We start from the raw sequence: 21,262 nt of genomic DNA, 5'->3' as shown, positions 1-21,262 counted from the left end.
GGATCTTAATCCGATTGAGCATCTCTCGGACTTTCTTGGCCGGAAAATCAGACATCGTGATCCCCCAGTTTAAAATCTCGCTGGACTTGAAGCCGCACTTCATGAAGAATGGATCCGTTTGCCTCAGAGAAGCATTCAACGACTTGCAATGAGTATGAGGCATAGGGTTGAAGCTGTGGTCAAAGTCCGTGGATCATACACACGTTACTGACGTTTTTCTCTTGCAATAGACTCTGCACTCCCTAGGGTGTCTATGTGACACCTGATATGGTCTGCTGATATCATGACAGTTACATGACAAAAAAAGTTTTTCAATGTTTTCTAATCCTTCAATTTCTGGTCTTCGGTAAAATTCCATTCTGCTCATATTCTTTTGGAACACAAGATAAACTTGCATTGGGACAACTTTTGCATCACATGAGGTTTACATATACGGCTTATAACAATCGTACATCTCGTTATAATAGTCATCATTAAATGCCAAAAGTAACAGATAACAAATATGGTGGGTGGCGCTTAACTTTTGTGCATGTGTATAAAATACATGATTAGAGAAATGACAAACTTCCATGAAGCAATTTGCAAAAGATGTGTATCCAAGGGAGGTAATATAGGACATAAACAAATCACATTATCTTCCCTTGGTCAATGACAAAACATGAGTCAGCAGTACTGTTCCCGAGTTCCAATTCTCATAAGCAACATCCATGAAAATTTGCAAATGCAGCTAACATTTTAGTCCACTAGTCCTTATATTATAATGATAAATGGCAAATTTCTACTAGTCCTCATGATACCTTAACTATTGGTCTGTTTGGCATGGACTATATGTTTGGTGCCAATTTTATTGCTCAACTGCACACAAATATATAATCAGGACAATGACATCGAAGTTAATACCAGCCCACTTATGCGGGGCTATTTCAATTAAATTTCCAAATTTTCCCATTGTTTTAAAATTAAAATGGGATTTTACCAAGGCTAGTGAAACATTTGATTTTAGTTCCCATGGCGTCCTTGATTTTTGCTTCAATGTTATTTGAATGAAGGGACACACTATACATAGCTATCTACTCCCATACCTTGAATTACTGTTTAATATGATTTTAGAAACGTCTAATTTCCCAAAAGAGTGGACTATTGATGTGATTAATCCACAAAATAAATCAGGATCATGTACTGATACAAAAAAATATCGAGGAATTACTCTTTTGAGTGTTTTAAGCAAACTATTTGTTTCTATTATCAATAAAAGGCTCATCTTGGTCAGATTTATTAGATAAAATTTTGGAAGAACAAGCAGGTTTTAGACAAGGGCACTCAACCACGGATAATATTTCCATACTTAATGCGATTATTCACAAATACATGCAGAGAAAAGGTGGACAATTTTATGAAATTTCAAAAAGAGTTAAAAAAGACGTTTGATTCGGTGAACAGAAATATAATGTGGCCATTCTCTCTTTGAGAGGGTGTGAGTAACAAAGTGGGTAAATTATTATGAAATATTTATCAAAATGTAAGGTCATGTGTTAAAAACTCGGGAATATATTCTGATATCTTCAATGTAACATTGATGTACGCCAAGGCTGTATTCTTAGCCTCTTCTTGTTTTGTTTTTTCATCAATGAACTGGCTGCACAAATGAAGGATAATTATACGGATGGTATACAGCTGCATCCAGATATTGTTAAAATATTTCTGTTGCTTTTTGCTGATGATATAGTTCTGATCTCTAGTATGATCAAAGGTTTACAGAATTCTTTAGATCAACTGGATCTGTACTGTTCTTATTGTAAACTCCAAGCAAACACTGAGAAAATGAAAGTGTTAGTTTTTAAAAAGGGAAATACACTATTAAGTAGGGAAAATGGTTCTTCAACTCACAACCGTTACAAATTGTCACTTCATATAAATATCTAGGGGTTACTTTCACAGGCAGATTATCGTGGAATTTCCACACTAGTAATGCAGCAATGCAGGCAAAATAGATACTAATGTGAATCATACATATCTTAAAAACTTTGTATGACGGCGGTCTGTAAATAGTCTAGTCTGGGCCAGACAATCCAGTGATTGATATCATGAACATCGATCAAGGCCTCCCTGGCCCGTTCACCAATACTACAGGCCTGTACTTCCCTGACCCGTTCAACTGAATACTACAGGCCTGTACCTCCCTGACCCGTTCAACCGAATACTACAGGCCTGTACCTCCCTGACCCGTTCAACAATACTACAGGCCTGTACCTCCCTGACCCGTTCAATAATACTACAGGCCTGTACCTCCCTGACCCATTCAACAATACTACAGGCCTGGACCCCCTGACCCATTCAACAATACTACAGGCCTGTACCTCCCTGATCCGTTCAACAATACTACAGGCCTGTACCTCCCTGATCCGTTCAACAATACTACAGGCCTGTACCCCCTGACCCGTTCAACCGAATACTACAGGCCTGTACCCCCCTGACCCGTTCAACTGAATACTACAGGCCTGTACCCCCCTGACCCGTTCACCATTACTACAGGCCTGTACCTATCTGACCCGTTCAACAATACTACAGGCCTGTACCTCCCTGACCCATTCAACAATACTACAGGCCTGTACTTCCCTGACCCATTCAACAATACTACAGGCCTGTACCTCCCTGACCCGTTCAGCAGTACTACAGGCCTGTACCTCCCTGACCCGTTCACCATTACTACAGGCCTGTACCTCCCTGACCCGTTCAACAATACTACAGGCCTGTACCTCCCTGACCCATTCAACAATACTACAGGCCTGTACTTCCCTGACCCATTCAACAATACCACAGGCCTGTACCTCCCTGACCCGTTCACCATTACTACAGGCCTGTACCTCCCTGACCCGTTCAACAATACTACAGGCCTGTACCTCCCTGACCCATTCAACAATACTACAGGCCTGTACCTCCCTGACCCGTTCAATAATACTACAGGCCTGTACCTCCCTGACCCATTCAACAGTACTACAGGCCTGTACCTCCCTGACCCGTTCAACAGTAGTACAGGCATGTACCTCACTGATCCTTTCAACAAAACTACAGGCCTGTACCTCCCTGACGCGTTCAACCGAATACTACAGGCCTGTACCTCCCTGACGCGTTCAACAATACTACAGGCCTGTACCTCCCTGATCCGTTCAACAATACTACAGGCCTGTACCTCCCTGATCCGTTCAACAATACTACAGGCCTGTACCCCCTGACCCGTTCAACCGAATACTACAGGCCTGTACCCCCCTGACCCGTTCAACTGAATACTACAGGCCTGTACCCCCCTGACCCGTTCACCATTACTACAGGCCTGTACCTATCTGACCCGTTCAACAATACTACAGGCCTGTACCTCCCTGACCCATTCAACAATACTACAGGCCTGTACTTCCCTGACCCATTCAACAATACTACAGGCCTGTACCTCCCTGACCCGTTCACCATTACTACAGGCCTGTACCTCCCTGACCCGTTCAACAATACTACAGGCCTGTACCTCCCTGACCCATTCAACAATACTACAGGCCTGTACTTCCCTGACCCATTCAACAATACCACAGGCCTGTACCTCCCTGACCTGTTCACCATTACTACAGGCCTGTACCTCCCTGACCCGTTCAACAATACTACAGGCCTGTACCTCCCTGACCCATTCAACAATACTACAGGCCTGTACCTCCCTGACCCGTTCAATAATACTACAGGCCTGTACCTCCCTGACCCATTCAACAGTACTACAGGCCTGTACCTCCCTGACCCGTTCAACAGTAGTACAGGCATGTACCTCACTGATCCTTTCAACAAAACTACAGGCCTGTACCTCCCTGACGCGTTCAACTGAATACTACAGGCCTGTACCTCCCTGACGCGTTCAACCGAATACTACAGGCCTGTACCTCCCTGACGCGTTCAACAATACTACAGGCCTGTACCTCCCTGATCCGTTCAACAATACTACAGGCCTGTACCTCCCTGACGCGTTCAACTGAATACTACAGGCCTGTACCTCCCTGATCCGTTCAACAATACTACAGGCCTGTACCTCCCTGATCCGTTCAACAATACTACAGGCCTGTACCTCCCTGACGCGTTCAACTGAATACTACAGGCCTGTACCTCCCTGATCCGTTCAACAATACTACAGGCCTGTACCTCCCTGACCCATTCAACAGTAGTACAGGCATGTACCTCACTGATCCTTTCAACAAAACTACAGGCCTGTACCTCCCTGACGCGTTCAACCGAATACTACAGGCCTGTACCTCCCTGACGCGTTCAACCGAATACTACAGGCCTGTACCTCCCTGACCCGTTCAACAATACTACAGGCCTGTACCTCCCTGACGCGTTCAACTGAATACTACAGGCCTGTACCTCCCTGACCCATTCAACAATACTACAGGCCTGGACCTCCTTGACCCATTCAACAATACTACAGGCCTGTACCTCCCTGATCCGTTCAACAATACTACAGGCCTGTACCTCCCTGATCCGTTCAACAATACTACAGGCCTGTACCTCCCTGACGCGTTCAACCGAATACTACAGGCCTGTACCTCCCTGACGCGTTCAACCGAATACTACAGGCCTGTACCTCCCTGACCCGTTCAACAATACTACAGGCCTGTACCTCCCTGATCCGTTCAACAATACTACAGGCCTGTACCTCCCTGACGCGTTCAACTGAATACTACAGGCCTGTACCTCCCTGATCCGTTCAACAATAGTACAGGCCACCAAGATATCAGGACAAGGTATGACGTTTATCTAACAACATCCATTGTTTTCAGTGAATTCAAAAACAATCACTTGACCAATGTTCATATACGGTTCTTACTTTCGTCACATATCAACGGGCCTGAAACTTCATGAATAAATCTAATCAGCTGTTAGCATTAGCATACACATATTGTTTTGTATCCAAAAACGAAGTAGCATATGTCATCAAAAACCTCTTTAGCGATGTCAATATGTCGATCATTGTGAAGTTCCTCTTCACCTGTGCCTGGTAACAACGTCTTTAGCGATGTCAAATATATGATGTAGTTCCTCTTCTCCTGTGCCTGGTAACAACGTCGATTCTGGTGACTACTCCCTCTACAACATCTCCTACCTGTACTACGCCATGGTTGGGTGTCTGGTGGTGTTTTCAGTCAGTCTGGCGACAAGTGAGTCATCTGTGTTAGATTGGCACCAGCAGCCACAGCCCGGCTGTGAATAGTTCCCTGAATTCATCAATATTCTAAACAGATTTTAAGTTTATTAATTTAAATATATTCATGTACTCTGCCCTTAACGGATGAGTGGACCGTTTATGACTGTTAACAAGAATAACATGAGATTGACTTCCGCTGTATTTATTGAGTTAATGTAGAGTACATGTAAATGGACGTGGTGAATTATATAATGAAATGTATGTCGTCAGAACACCTGCATGAGGCGGTGAGAGATGAGAGGCTCCTCCTGCCCTTTGTGCGGCGATTCTGGAGCCCGAGTCAGACAGATGCATCACGACAGGTGAGAGTGCGTGTCTGTGTGCTGGGTAACTTCCATAATAGTCCAGCTTTATCACAGCAGTTTGTAAATAACCGGATTTGGACCTGGCAAGACACTGACTGACCACATAGCCTGTGCTCCCGCTCCAGTTATATAAGTCGCACCATGAGGAATAACAGGGGAAAATAACACACATCCAACCATAGTGCTTAATAGCTCCAGGGGAACATGTGACACAGTAGTTCTAGGGGCCACAATTCGCTGTGAAGAGTTGCGTCCCTTTGATTCAGGGTTCGAATACCATTTCGCCGGGATTTTGTTTCTAGGTTTGTCAGCATCACACCTGTGCTCGTGGTTTCATCATTTCGGGCTTTCCTCCGCCACTGACACGCAGTGATATAACTGGAATACTGTTCCAACTAGGGTTAAAACCAAACTCACTCACTTATATCTCCAATACTTTAACTGTGCATCACTCAACTCTTGCTCAGAAGTTGTTTGATCAAGGTTACAACCTTCAAGGCCTCAATAAAGCTTTCAAAACGTTTTATGGTAGACATGAGGACATTTCCAAATTTCATGCATCAGTGACAAAAATGATGTCCGATGCAATTCTGTGTTTTAAATTGTACCATATTATGTCCCGTGTTTTTCCAGGTGAACAATTGCCTTGTAATTGCATGTGTTTATGACGGGTGTCACCGGTGGGACAGGATAGGCTCACCTTTTCGCGAACACCTGGTATCATCACTATTTGATAGTAATTCATAAAGACATGACTCATGGTAAAGTAGGAACCGTAAATTGAATCATGTATTTCTTATGAATACGGAAAGGGTTTTGTAGTCTTTTTTTAGCAATAACATCAATATCAAGGCGGGTGCTCCAGAAAAGGGCTTTACACATTGTATCCATGTAGGGATTCGAACCCAGGTCCTTCGGCGTGACGAGGGAATGCTTTCACCTCAAGGGTACCCCCCAGCCCCTAACTTGTCAGAACATGACGCGAAACAGTTGGTGCCCCGTGTTGGGTTTCATGGCAAGCTGTTCCTGTTTAACACAGAGATACTTCAAAGATGGGGTCCGAGAGGACTATATTATGTCTATTGTATGTTCAGCACATTCGCACATAACATTTCTTTCCCTCTTAGAAGATGATCTCAACATTGCCCGAGCTTATGAAGGATCACATCCATTGTTTCAGACTGAGAAACAGGGGGACCCAGAAACACATTCCATTGAAGGACTACAGACTCAAGAGCAGCTGATCACTACTGAAGTATTCCCAAAACCATTTTCTGACATGCTATGAACTAACTTGAAATCAATTCCCGGAGTGATGGAAATAGTAACAGCATTGGCTACGTAATACTGCCATATTTGGTCGTTCATTACTATGGTGTATTTGATAGTACGACAAAGACAAGAAGTGATGGTCAAAGTGTGGGGTATTTTATAAGGAAACCTCAGGCAATTGTAAAACGGTCATGCTTTGCAGGAATTGACGTTTCATGATTACCAACAAACTTCGTTTTGGTAAGAAAACGTCCTGGCTGTCGTTGTTACTCCTTTGTTGATGCTGTTGTAAATAAAACTTTGTCCTTGTGCAAATATTTTCTGTTTAAAAAATCCAGAAGACCCAGGTAAACCCATGTTGACGAAGGTATAACCAAAGTTTACCTTGGTTGACCAATGTCTTTGCATGTTAACTGATTTATGTTAAACTTCGGTTGACAGAAGTTGCCCATAACTCTGTTGTGGTGTTCTGGTTAGCTGTCTCCAAGTGATGTCATCGTTGAACTAATTAGTTTCATTTATTGATTCAATCATGAATATAACCAGATTAATAATTCTAATTAACTATGTATTGATGGTATATTGCATTCTGATATGCACCAGAGAAATGTAATATTCGATTCTTGATATAAACGCTTTAGAAATAATAATGCAACTTTGATTGATGATGATTTTGGATATGCATTATTTGTCATTATACATGCATTAAATTGAGAAGTACAAAGGCAGTTTTTTCAAGTAGTGAAATACTTGTTACCCTCTCATGGTGTGCAATGCACATGGCTGGTGTGTTCCTTCTCCGGGATTTCATTTCAGGGACTGCCATTTGTCATCCTTGATTAACACTGGTAAACCAAGGATAACTCTAGTCAACCCTGGTTGCCTCAGTTAACTCAGACATCGATAGAAACTAACTTTTTTGTCCACTAGTCCTTATAATGATAACATATAGCAAAACCCTTACAAATGGCAAATTTCTCGTAGTCCTTATACATAGGGCCTAGTGTCAATTTCTAACGCTGCTCAAGTCACTCGAATTCGAAAAATTAAGGAACCATACCAAAGATATTACTGGCTATACTGTATTAGACCTTGTGTTATTATGACAAAATATATCAAACATCTGACAGTATCTGACAATGACTAAAAAACAACTAAAAAACATATAATAAATTAATAGTAGTGAAGAGTTTTCTCACGCACTCAGACATACCAATCATAAGAATTGAAAAAATCCAAAATGTTCTGACAACAGAAATCTGGTTTATGATGTCAGGATGCAGGAACAGTCTGGTTTTTCACCATTCTCAAACTAGCGTGTCCAATGCAAATACGAAGTGAATAAGGATGCACAAGTATGGCTGTACGACTTCACAATTGCCTCTCCCTGGATGCCACATCAGCCACAGTGGTCCAGCTCAGACCTCCATTGTCCATGCCTGGAACTAATCTGGGAAACTTCCTTCTTCCTGAGACGCCCCTCCCCTGAGAGGCCACGGCAGTACATCCCTGCAAGGGACTTTCAGCATTGTTGATGCTGACTCAGCAGTTTCTCTGTGCCGGCTCCCTGTAAGGTATCTGCATGTTGTCAAACACTTCCTTCTCACTGCTGGCAGGTACCATACTACCCTGCAATACCAATAAACAAACATTAAACTACCCTGGAATACCAATAAACACATGTCACACTACCCTACAATACCATTAAACACATGTCACACTACCCTGCAATACCAATAAACACATGTCACACTACCCTGCAATACCAATAAACAAACATCATACTACCTTGCAATACCAATAAACACATGTCACACTAACCTGCGATACCAATAAACACATGTCACACTACCCTGCAATACCAATAAACAAAGATTAAACTACCCTGGAATACCAATAAACAAACATTAAACTACCCTGGAATACCAATAAACACATGTCACACTACCCTACAATACCATTAAACACATGTCACACTACCCTGCAATACCAATAAACACATGTCACACTACCCTGCAATACCAATAAACAAACATCATACTACCTTGCAATACCAATAAACAAACATCATACCACCTTGCAAAACCAACAAACAAAGATTAAACTACCCTGCAATACCAATAAACACATGTCACACTACCCTGCAATACCAATAGACACGTCACACTACCCTGCAATACCAATAAACACATGTCACACTACCCTGCAATACCAATAGACACGTCACACTACCCTGCAATACCAATAAACAAACATTAAACTACACTGCAATACGAATAGACAAATACCACACTACCCTGAAATACCAATAAACGTTAACACATGTCACTTGACAACCAACATTGCTGTCATACCAACATTAACCACCATCACCACCCTGTCATACCAACATTAACCTGTATATACCATCACTACCCTGTCATACCAACATTAACCTGTATATACCATCACTACCCTGTCATACCAACACTACCCTGTCGTACCAACATTAACCTGTATATACCATCACTACCCTGTCATACCAACACTACCCTATCGTACCAACATTAACCTGTATATACCATCACTACCCTGTCATACCAACATTAACCTGTATATACCATCACTACCCTGTCATACCAACACTACACTGTCGTACCAACATTAACCTGTATATACCATCACTACCCTGTCATACCAACACTACCCTATCGTACCAACATTAACCTGTATATACCATCACTACCCTGTCATACCAACATTAACCTGTATATACCATCACTACCCTGTCATACCAACACTACCCTGTCGTACCAACATTAACCTGTATATACCATCACTACCCTGTCATACCAACACTACCCTGTCGTACCAACATTAACCTGTATATACCATCACTACCCTGTCATACCAACACTACCCTGTCGTACCAACATTAACCTGTATATACCATCACTACCCTGTCGTACCAACATTAACCTGCATATACCATCACTACCCTGTCATACCAACATTTACCTGTATATACCATCACTACCCTGTCATACCAACACTACCCTGTCATACCAACATTAACCTGTATATACCATCATTACCCTGTCATACTACCATTAACCTTAATATACCATCATACCCTGTCATACTACCATTAACCTGTATATACCAACATTAACCTGTGTATCCAACACTACCCTGTATATACCAACATTAACCAGAATATACCATCATTACCCTGTCATACTACCATTAACCTGTATATACCAACATTTACCTGTGTATCCAACCCTACCCTGTATATACCAACATTAACCTGTATATATCAACACTACCCTGCCATTCCAACATTCCTCCTACCTGGCTGATGTTGTACAGTCCATGAGATGTGAGTTTCATCCCCAGCACCCGTGTCGCGTACAGCCTCAGGTCTCTGTTGAAGTGCTTGCTGCCTGTCCACCCCACCAGAGCGTAGTAATACTGACTATGGGGTGCCACAATCAGGTCTACCCTCCTGGCAAGCCAGTCTCTGTCCTCACTCGCAACACTCCGAGGGCACTCGTCCGCACAACCAAGTTTCCGTAGCTTGACTTTAGGCTCATAATCCTCTTCCACACTTCCAGACAGTTTGCTACAAACGTCAGTCTTACCTGCCACTTCCTGCACAACATCATGTCCATTTTGGGTGGTCGCGAATTGTTTGGGAAATTTACAAATCCCAAGCCACTTCTCAAAATGGTCTAGCTGTCCACGCAGACTGAGTTTGAAATCCTGTTTGAGAACGTCTTCGGTGAAAGAGTTCCTTTCATGACTACCACACAGAATGACTCCTCGCTTCTCCAGCTGCTTCAGTAGTCGGGGCAGGAGCCCCACCTCCGCTCCTTCCCGTGGGTGGGAGATGAGCAGATCCACATCATGACCCATCTTCTTGCCCCTAAACACAGGCATGCATATCACATATTCAACCATGAAGTGGGAAATTACTTGATTCTGATTGGTCAATCAGAAGCCATTAAATCACACTAAACACTGATCGAAACAACTGGTTTAACGGCCGCATCACCACGAAAGCTAATATTCATAAAATAGCAACTTTTTCTTCAGTCTTGTCAGTAGGCATATTTAAATAACGATATCTACAATTATAGGCTACAAAATTCAATGTTGTGGCAATACATTTTGCGCAGAAAACATGACATAAAAAAATCTGCAAAGAGAATGTATTTTAAGTTTTGGAGACAACAAAAAGCTTGGAATTTGGCTCTTCTATATACGACTGTGGTGTCATATCTTTTGCATCACAATGAGCGATATGACGTCATAATGGTGATGTGCGGCATAGAACGAAAGCTTTGCAAAGCTTGCTTAGTTTTCTTTAGGTGTGCCCACCTGTTGATCAGGTGAATCTTCTTGCCCCTAAATATATGATGTCAATGCCAGGAAATCCTATCTTACACCCTATCCCCAAAAACATCCTCGCGGCTAAGACTGACATTGGAAAATTGTAAATTATTATTGAGGTCAGAGTTAACTAGAGGTGTTTGCAAGTATGGGAAAAAACAGATGCAGCCACTTCAATGTCATTTCTTCAAAGTTCTCCAAAGCATAACATTCCACTAAGAATTTTCAGTCCGAATTACATCCAGACCTGAATCAACTTCTAAAGATAGAACAAATACCAAGTCTCCTTATTTGTAAGGAATAATGAATTATACAGCCACTTTTCACAATTACTTCAAACATAACCTTGACCTTTGATAGACATGACATCAACATTTGAAGTAGTAGGATTAAAGACATATGTGAATATAGTTTCATGTAGAGATACACTGAGAAAGATATAACAATATTTTGGAATAACTTCAATGCTCACCTTGATCTTTGACTTATCGGAACCAAAACCTTTTTTTTCAATGAAGGGTCACACTGGTATAAACTAAGTTCAATGATAAAAGTGTTAATATTTGTTTGGGGGGGGGAGTACCACCACAACAGTTAGTGATATTTTTCTTTCTCATGACCTTGACCTTTAACCTCATCAAGACATGTGTCAAATGCCTGGGCTACTTTGATGAAGGTCATGGAAGGATATCCTCTCGTGTCAATAATCTTTGCATAATAGTCCACAGAAAAATGAAAGGCAGCAGCAGTCAAATTTAGACAAAATCTTAACATGAGCCTGGACCAGACAAACCAGACGAAGAAAGTGTGATTGAATCATTCCCATGTAGGTCCTTTATAATACCGGCATGTACCTTCTAAAGTTGAGTACCATCAGTGAGTTGCATGTCAACCTTCGACATTCACGCTAATCAGCTGACCCGAGACTTCAAAATTGTTCGGAAAAAAAGTAAATCTAATGAGGGCTATAAATCTGAGCCACTTCCAAATGCTACAATTTTGCTACAAAAATTCAACTCAATAAAACCGACCGAAAATGGAAACATAGTAAAGGACACGAGGACATGTGAAATAGAGTTTTGACAAAAAGAACTTCAAAGGCTGCACGTACCTTCTAAAGCCGCCGGTGAGTTCGACGGTGGTGCCGGGAAGGATGCTCTCAGCTTCAGCTCTCACCATGGCCGTGAAGTTATCAGCCTCTGGCCTCTCCACCCTTGACTGCAGTTCTTCATGAAACGCCAGCCCTACAGTATGCAACAGTCAATGTATAGACTTCCAATGTGCTACCATATTTATTCATGTATAAAACACAGTTTTTTCCACTCCAAAATTAGGGGGGCGTATTATACATGGGAACTAAATGTTACCCCCTTTTCCCCAGCAGAGTGTGTGGCCATTCAACGGGAGACGACCAATGCAATGGTATGACCTGAAATTACCGGTAGTAAAATCCACTGAGGTATAAGAATAAATCACAACACTTACCTTTATCGTTCTGTGATAATAATCATATATTTAATGTTTATTACCACTTATTTGTTTAAGCTACTTATTTGTACAATTAACTTGAAATATTTTTTCTCAAAACGTGTTTGTTGTTCTTCTGTGAGCTATGCTACTGGTCATAACAGGTCATCAGTTCAACAATTGATGTATCCAGCTTTTTAATGAAAATGTTACAACCCCCCCACACACCTTGAACTTCATACAAAAACATCTGAAGACAGAATATGCAAATGTCCCGAGACCTCAACAGTGCTACTATCAATGTTTATGCCAATTTGTTGCATGCTGTCCATTGTGCAACATGACGAGGTTGGACGAGAGGGGATCGTTTCTCGGTTCATGGTGTTGCATCACAGGTTTAAACGCATTCGGGTTCAAGGCCCATGTGGCATGAGATAGTTGCAATTATGGACATATAAACTTAAGAACCGGTGTGCACAATTTCCATAAATAAATATGTCAACAATAATAACTTCCCTCACAGCTTATTCAATCATAGCCACGAAGACACTGTAGATAACAATACAAAATCAGAGACATCGTTAGCCCTGCCCCTTTTGTTAAATCAACCAGTTAAGGTACAGTGGTCCCTTAGCATGACTAGTCGGTGTGGTCTACTACCATTTCGGTTGATGGAAACATAAAGGCAAAAAAATACTTTGGTTTGCCAATCAAATGTCACAGAATCATTTGCAATTTATTTGCAGTTACACTTGCCGACATTGGCATTGAATGGACACATCAACTCACCCCACTGACACACCCACTCACCCCACTGACACACCCACTCACCCCATTGACACATCCACTCACCCCACTGACACATCCACTCACCCCACTGACACATCCACTCACCCCACTGACAGATCCGCTCACCCTACTCACAGATCCGTTCACCTCACTGACACATCCACTCACCCCACTGACACACCCACTCACCCCACTGACACACCCACTCACCCAACTGACACACCCACTCACCCATCCACTCACCCCACTGACACACCCACTCACCCATCCGCTCACCCTACTGACACATCCACTCACCCCACTGACACATCCGCTCACCCCACTGACACATCCGCTCACCCCACTGACACACCCACTCACCCAACTGACACATCCACTCACCCCACTGACACATCCGCTCACCCCACTGACACATCCGCTCACCCTACTGACACATCCGCTCACCCCACTGACACATCCACTCACCCCACTGACACACCCACTCACCCAACTGACACATCCACTCACCCCACTGACACATTCGCTCACCCCACTGACACATCCGCTCACCCTACTGACACATCCGCTCACCCTACTGACACATCCACTCACCCCACTGACACATCCGCTCACCCTACTGACACATCCGCTCACCCTACTGACACATCCACTCACCCCACTGACACACCCACTCACCCCACTGACACACCCACTCACCCAACTGACACATCCACTCACCCCACTGACACACCCACTCACCCAACTGACACATCCACTCACCCCACTGACACATCCGCTCACCCCACTGACACACCCACTCACCCCACTGACACATCCGCTCACCCTACTGACACATCCACTAACCCCACTGACACATCCACTCACCCCACTGACACACCCACTCACCCAACTGACACATCCGGTCACCTCACTGACACACCCACTCACCCCACTGACACATCCACTCACCCCACTGACACACCCACTCACCCAACTGACACATCCACTCACCCCACTGACACACCCACTCACCCAACTGACACATCCGGTCACCTCACTGACACACCCACTCACCCCACTGACACACCCACTCACCCAACTGACACACCCACTCACCCCACTGACACACCCACTCACCCAACTGACACACCCACTCACCCCACTGACACATCCGTTCACCTCACTGACACACCCACTCACCCCACTGACACACCCACTCACCCCACTGACACACCCACTCACCCCACTGACACACCCACTCACCCCACTGACACACCCTCTCACCCCATTGACACATTCACTCACCCCATCTGACACACCCACTCACCCTACTGACACACCCACTCACCCAACTGACACACCCACTCACCCTACTGACACATCCGTTCACCTCACTGACACACCCACTCACCCCACTGACACACCCACTCACCCCACTGACACACCCACTCACCCTACTGACACACCCACTCACCCAACTGACACATCCACTCACCCCACTGACACACCCACTCACCCAACTGACACATCCACTCACCCTACTGACACATCCACTCACCCAACTGACACATCCACTCACCCCACTGACACACCCACTCACCCTACTGACACATCCACTCACCCCACTGACACACCCACTCACCCTACTGACACATCCACTCACCCTACTGACACACCCACTCACCCAACTGACACATCCACTCACCCCACTGACACACCCACTCACCCAACTGACACATCCGCTCACCCCACTGACACACCCACTCACCCAACTGACACATCCACTCACCCCACTGACACATCCGTTCACCTCACTGACACACCCACTCACCCCACTGACACACCCACTCACCCAACTGACACATCCGCTCACCCCACTGACACACCCACTCACCCCACTGACACATCCGCTCACCCCACTGACACACCCACTCACCCCACTGACACATCCGCTCACACCACTGACACACCCACTCACCCTACTGACAGACCGACTCACCCTACTGACACACCCACTCACCCCACTGACACACCCACTCACCCCATCTGACTCTCCAGTCTTTGGACAAAGCCTCCACCCAAACAGCATCCTGAATGGATGTCCATCCTCTCTCAATCCACTTCTTGGCGGTTGAAGGGCCCACACCAAACACAGCAGTAAACAGCTGGAGGAGACCAATACACACATTAAGAAACAATCTATTTGAATCACTTGTTTAATTTTTTAATCTGATCCATAACATGAGATGAGCTAGGAATCCATTCCTGAAGCTCATCTTACTTGTCAGGGCGGTCGTGTAGCCAAGAGGTTAAAGCGTTCGCTCGTCACTCTGAAGACCTGGACATCAACCACATGTCTGAAATAATCAACTAATACTGGTAACTCCAGGGGTTGATGGTGTAGTAGCCATAAAATGTCCAAGTTCCATGATGAGATCTGAACAACAGACCTCCCAACCAAGGTCATACATGCTTGTCCATGAGGTTAAGCCAGTTGTTAAACAAGGTAAGGCTGTCATCCGTGGGATGACTCCACGCGCTGCTACACTGACAAGGTAAGGATGTCATCTGTAGGATGACTCCACTCCCTGAGACACTGACAAGGCAAGGCTGTCATCTGTGGGATGACTCCACGCCCTGCGACAATGACAAGGTAAGGATGTCTGTGGGATGACTCCAGGCCCTGCTACACTGACAAGGCAAGGATGTGTGTGGGATGACTCCACGCCCTGCTACACTGACAAGGTAAGGATGTCATCTGTGGGATGACTCCACGCCCTGCTACACTGACAAGGCAAGGATGTGTGTGGGATGACTCCACGCCCTGCTACACTGACAAGGTAAGGATGTCATCTGTGGGATGACTCCACGCCCTGCTACACTGACAAGGCAAAGATGTGTGTGGGATGACTCCACGCCAGTGGTTGGAAATAGTCATGACACCAGGGGTTCGCCAATATCACTAATCGGATCTGCAGTTAAAACTATGCTGCTGGAGAGAAGAGTTTTAATACCTTCATCTTGTTAAACCATTCACCATTATTAATTTGGTCAACCTCTGCAGAAGATCCATCTTCTAGGATGTCCTGCAAGATGGAACACAAACTGTGTAATTTAGCAAAGGGTTATACACGTCTGACTTCTAAATTGGACTTTCCAATTCCCTCAATCTCATTAAAATCAGATCTTAGTTCTCGCTACTGCTAAACAAAGATCTGAGGACATCCCATTACAGGTCATGTCAGACCAACCTTGCGCGAACTTTGACAAGACCAATGGAATGACCAATCAGAAATCAGCTTTCTCGTGCTTTACGGCACTAATTTCAAATTGGCGACTACGCTTTGAAACATATTTTGACAAATTCTCGATTACAAATTTGAAACCTGATCAAAAGAACATTCTTGAATGGCTAATAGATGGTCTAGATTGTATGGATTCAGTAGTTAAACCCGTAACTATCGTTTGAAGTTAAAGTTTTCGAGGTTGCATGATTAGAAATCACATTCCGACTGTCACTTTCATAATCTTGTAAGAGATGCTCTGATTGGTCGGATGAAAGGTCATTCTGATGTGACCCCTAATGGGATGTCCTCAGATCTTTGTTTAGCGGTAGAGAGAACTGAGGTCTGATTTTAATGAGATTGCAATTCCCTCAGTCTACATGCACAGGATATAGGTCACATTGTTTTGTTCAAGGCCATGAAAGATGCAGTGTTACATACATAATGTATAACGAAACTTTACCTGAAATATTTGTTGCTATGTCAATTACGTTTTCTTCTAGTAAAGATATTTTTGTCCATATGCAGGTGGAAATAAAAATTAGGTTAATTTAACTAAAGGATTACTTCATAAAAACAAGATTTGTTTTTGTTTGGTCCTAAAGGAATTCAAAAATTAAAATTGAAAAGTCACATGATAATTTAGGCAACAGACAGAGTTCATGTAAATTATGTTCACTTGCTTGAACGATTGATGCAAAAGATATAACTTCTATTATATAAAACAACTTTCTATATAAGCAGCCCCTAAATCCCCCTCTTGGGTTGCACAGACCACTTTCGCCCCTTTCAGAAACACATTAAATGGCCTGGCCAGGCCCGTGTGCGAAATACGCATCAGACGGAAAGCGCACGTTAAATCTCCAAAGTAAGTAAGTAAGTAAGTACAACTTTCTCTCCACCGTGTGCGACATACCCTTACAGTCTGAAAGCGCACGTTAAATCTCCAATATAAGTAAGTAAGTAACAACTTTCTCTTAATTTCACTGCTACAGACTACAATGACTTAGTAAATGGTAAAGACTTCAATAATCGACATCAGACGTCAGCCCACCTTTACAACTCTCTTGACATGATCACCGACATCCTTGATGTTGCTGATCTGGGAGACGTCTGTCACTTTGAAGGGCAGACACTTGAGCACACACGATGCCCTGCGGAAGGCCAATGCCCGGCTGTAGTCCTGGTCCAGATCTCGTAACTCAGAGTAAAGCTGTAGTGTCTCGATACCAGCCTAAAACACCCACCATGTTGTCAGATACCAGCCTAAAACACCCGCCATGTTGTCAGATACCAGCCTAAAACACCCACCATGTCGTCAGGTACCAGCCTAAAACACCCACTATGTTGTCAGATACCAGCCTAAAACACCCACTATGTTGTCAGATACCAGCCTAAAACACCCACTATGTTGTCAGATACCAGCCTAAAACACCCACTATGTTGTCAGATACTAGCCTAAAACACCCACTATGTTGTCAGATACCAGCGTGATGCAGACATAATGCAGTCAGTACCAAACACTTTTGAGTCTGCTGGTCCGAACATGGCTCTTAAAATCATTTACGGTCGATTTTAGCGTTATTATTTGGACATTTATGAGCTTACCTTACTAGACCAAACAGACTTTTACTAGACTTGGGCTTCAGACTAGTGGCTAAAGTCACAGGCAGATAATGTTTTTTTTGTTCTGATATCAGAAAAAAGCTTCTTGACATTAATCAACATAAAGTGTAATTTACTGTTATTCTAAAAAAGACAATTTATTTTGAAAATTAATGCTATAAAAACCTTTATAAGATGTACACAGAAACATTATACACATATGGACAAAAATTAATCTTGGGTCACAGACTTGCTCATACATGTACTTTTTTTCACTCATTGTCACCGTGGCAGCCCACCAAAGAAGTTGATACGATCTGCCAAGTCTCAGGAGGTGGGGGGTAGAGGGGACAACCTAGCCTTTTATGTGCATGAGCATGGGTTTCTCACACCTGGTAGTTGCGTTCAAGGGCACAAAAAATGTTTGTTGCATGTTTAAGATATGGCCCTAAAATACTGTTGAGACTTTGACACTCATATTAGGCATAATTGTGTATTTGACCATGTCAGAAGTCTGAAACTGGCAAGTGTATGAAAGAAAAGAACCTAGTTAGTTGTCAGCCATTTGATCATATCTGATCATTTGAATAGCATCATGTCAAAGATTTAGAACAGTTTGAATGTTTATGCTCACAGTTAAGTGATGGTTGTGGTGTTCTAGAGGTGTGGCCCTCTGACACGCCCACTCTGGAAGTAAACTGGTGTTCTCTTCAGGCTCATTGCCATTATCGGCAGATTCCTATAAAACACATTGGCACTTCTTATATGAAACATATTAGCATTTTTCATATGAAACATGGGCCTGGTGGCCTAGTTGTCTATAGTGCTGCAATTTGTTATGCTGACTTGCGTCCCTTGGGCATGCCAGAAACCTATGATTGTGGGTTCTAAAGCCGGTTAACGTGATTAGGTTGCTAGGTTTAGCAGCACCATACCCATGTACGTTGGAATCACCAAAGTGGTAAACGTCTCTAACCTGCATCCCTTCGGGCTTTCCTCCCACATCAACTGATATAACTGGATTATTGTTCAAAGTGGGGTTAAGCCCAATTCACTCTTTCGTTCACTCTCATGTGAAACAGTGGCATTTCTCATATGAGTGAGTGAGTGAGTTGGGTTTAACGCTGCTTTTAACAGTATTCCAGTTATATCATGGCGTGTCAGCTTAATGTGGGAGGAAATCCTGAAGTGATGCAGATTTCTCATATGAAACAGAGAAGTATTCTCACATGTCATCTCAACAGAATCAGAATTGTAATGAACGTCTGTAATATATATATATATATTTACACACAGCAATATAGCCAATTTCTCAGCCAATTTCACAATAAAAACACATATAGGGGCATCATGACATGGTTCTACTAAGGTTGATGGTGACTTGAGATTCTGTTTATCAAGTAGGTCTTCCAAATATACAACACGTCAAAAGCATAAATAAAAAAACATAAATAAAAGAACTTTGCATACATTTAGCTAATGCTGAATAATGCACATGCAAGCATATGGATTTGTACGTGTATATCTAATGTGTGTCCGAGACATTGTGATGATTGTCACTACCAAAGTGTCATGCTTTAGCCTGTAGGCTTCTGTGGCTACGTTGACTTTCCCTGCCTTGAAGCAATCAGTGAGCCATGTAAGGGAAACAATTTCCACATCACCAAGTGTTGCAGCATTGTCCTTCTTCAGTGCTCTGACAACTTGCTCCACTGTCTCAAACTCAGTCACGATATGGGTCACCTCAGTGCTTTCAAAGAAAAACATAATCACATTATAAGTCAGTTCTTAGTTTTTTCCAGTCAATGCAGGTTTTCACTGTGAAACTTTCAAAGACAATACTGTGGGTTTCTTGTGTACATTGTGTAGTTTGAATGAATGACAAAAGACAAAAACACCTTAAATGACTACTGATATGTGGCAAATTGCCAGTCAATCCAGCAAGTTGGATCCAAGTCATTCAATACATATTATTTGTCTGCCCACTAAATTTTTTATGTATCCGATGATGCCACTGTAAAGAAGTTTGTTTTTGTCGCTGAAGTGATGGGCCAAATCGCTTTCTTATTACAAGGGAAAAAACAATCATGATTTGTGCAAAATATCATTAAAAATCAAATTAACAGGTAAGATAACACTTAAGTTCCATATTTAATCATTCATCGTTAGGGCTCGGCAATGTTTCTTATTTGACAAAGAAAATAACACAAGGATATGTCAATCTTACAGCTATGGTTATAATCCAAATAACAAGGTACCAGTATGTCACCATAGCGACAGTTCCAGAGTTATGTAGAAGAGCAGAAATGACACTTCCATTAAGTATGAATGTTCAGTAGAGGATGTGACTTGAATGTGTGGATGTAAACCAAGTGAACGGCGTGAATCTTAGCAGGGAGAATATGGTCTCTGATCTGGGTATGCTGAAATGTGAAAACAATCGTCTGCTAGGATGACAACAGCAAACATCACTTCCTGGTTTTGTGACACAGAAGTGTGTTAAACGACGATAATATATTAGTAAAATATTTTGATAAAATAAGGATAACCTATAAATAGTATCTAGTGAGAACGAGTATATTTGCTATGTCAACTGTCATGATTTCTACCCCAGTCCATAGGCTAATGTAACTTGCAGTTGCAATGCAACTGTTCCTGTCAACACTCGTCTCGTTGTATCATCATCAGTATCGTCAATGTCATACCTCAATTCGCTCACAGTTTGCACGCCTCTCTTCTTTGCTGCTATTTTTATTGTTTCCAGGCGACGTTTTTGAATTCGTTGTGGCATGATCAACAATTTGAGCCTGCTGAAATCGACCTCACAAGAATTGGCAGACATGTTTACCTCTCGATGGAGGAGGGGAACGAGTTGTAAGCTCCTTACAGTTCAAACCTCGTTCCAGCTATGCGTGGAGTTCGTTTCTCACGCCAACCTTCTAGAAATATTT

The 21,262-nt window shown here is 43.0% G+C and overlaps 2 protein-coding genes across 2 annotated transcripts; one reads left to right on the top strand and one right to left on the bottom strand.

The window, feature by feature from the left end:
- Nucleotides 1-556: 556 nt before the first annotated feature.
- LOC139451930 (uncharacterized) lies at nt 557-6,829 on the top strand. Its single transcript, XM_071233213.1, has 7 exons — nt 557-605; nt 2,497-3,186; nt 3,294-3,797; nt 4,388-4,611; nt 4,718-4,775; nt 5,447-5,538; nt 6,722-6,829. The coding sequence occupies exons 1-7, from the start codon at nt 557-559 to the stop codon at nt 6,827-6,829; spliced, it is 1,725 nt and encodes a 574-aa protein (XP_071089314.1).
- A 1,172-nt stretch (nt 6,830-8,001) lies between these two features.
- On the bottom strand, nt 8,002-21,168 carry LOC139452868 (DNA-directed DNA/RNA polymerase mu-like). The gene is made up of 9 exons (XM_071234508.1): nt 21,017-21,168; nt 19,875-20,061; nt 18,946-19,050; nt 17,761-17,940; nt 16,437-16,508; nt 15,464-15,587; nt 12,299-12,431; nt 10,147-10,720; nt 8,002-8,442 (listed from the first exon to the last, which is right to left on the bottom strand). The coding sequence occupies exons 1-9, from the start codon at nt 21,151-21,153 to the stop codon at nt 8,356-8,358; spliced, it is 1,599 nt and encodes a 532-aa protein (XP_071090609.1). The 5' UTR covers nt 21,154-21,168; the 3' UTR covers nt 8,002-8,355.
- Between the last annotated feature and the right edge of the window lie 94 nt (nt 21,169-21,262).

Source organism: Haliotis cracherodii, unplaced genomic scaffold (genome assembly GCF_022045235.1).
Source record: "Haliotis cracherodii isolate W230 unplaced genomic scaffold, xgHalCrac1.p SCAF_9, whole genome shotgun sequence".
Classification (NCBI taxonomy): domain Eukaryota; kingdom Metazoa; phylum Mollusca; class Gastropoda; order Lepetellida; family Haliotidae; genus Haliotis; species Haliotis cracherodii.
Note: the sequence above shows the minus strand (reverse complement) of the source record. Positions and strands in the feature narration are given on the sequence as shown.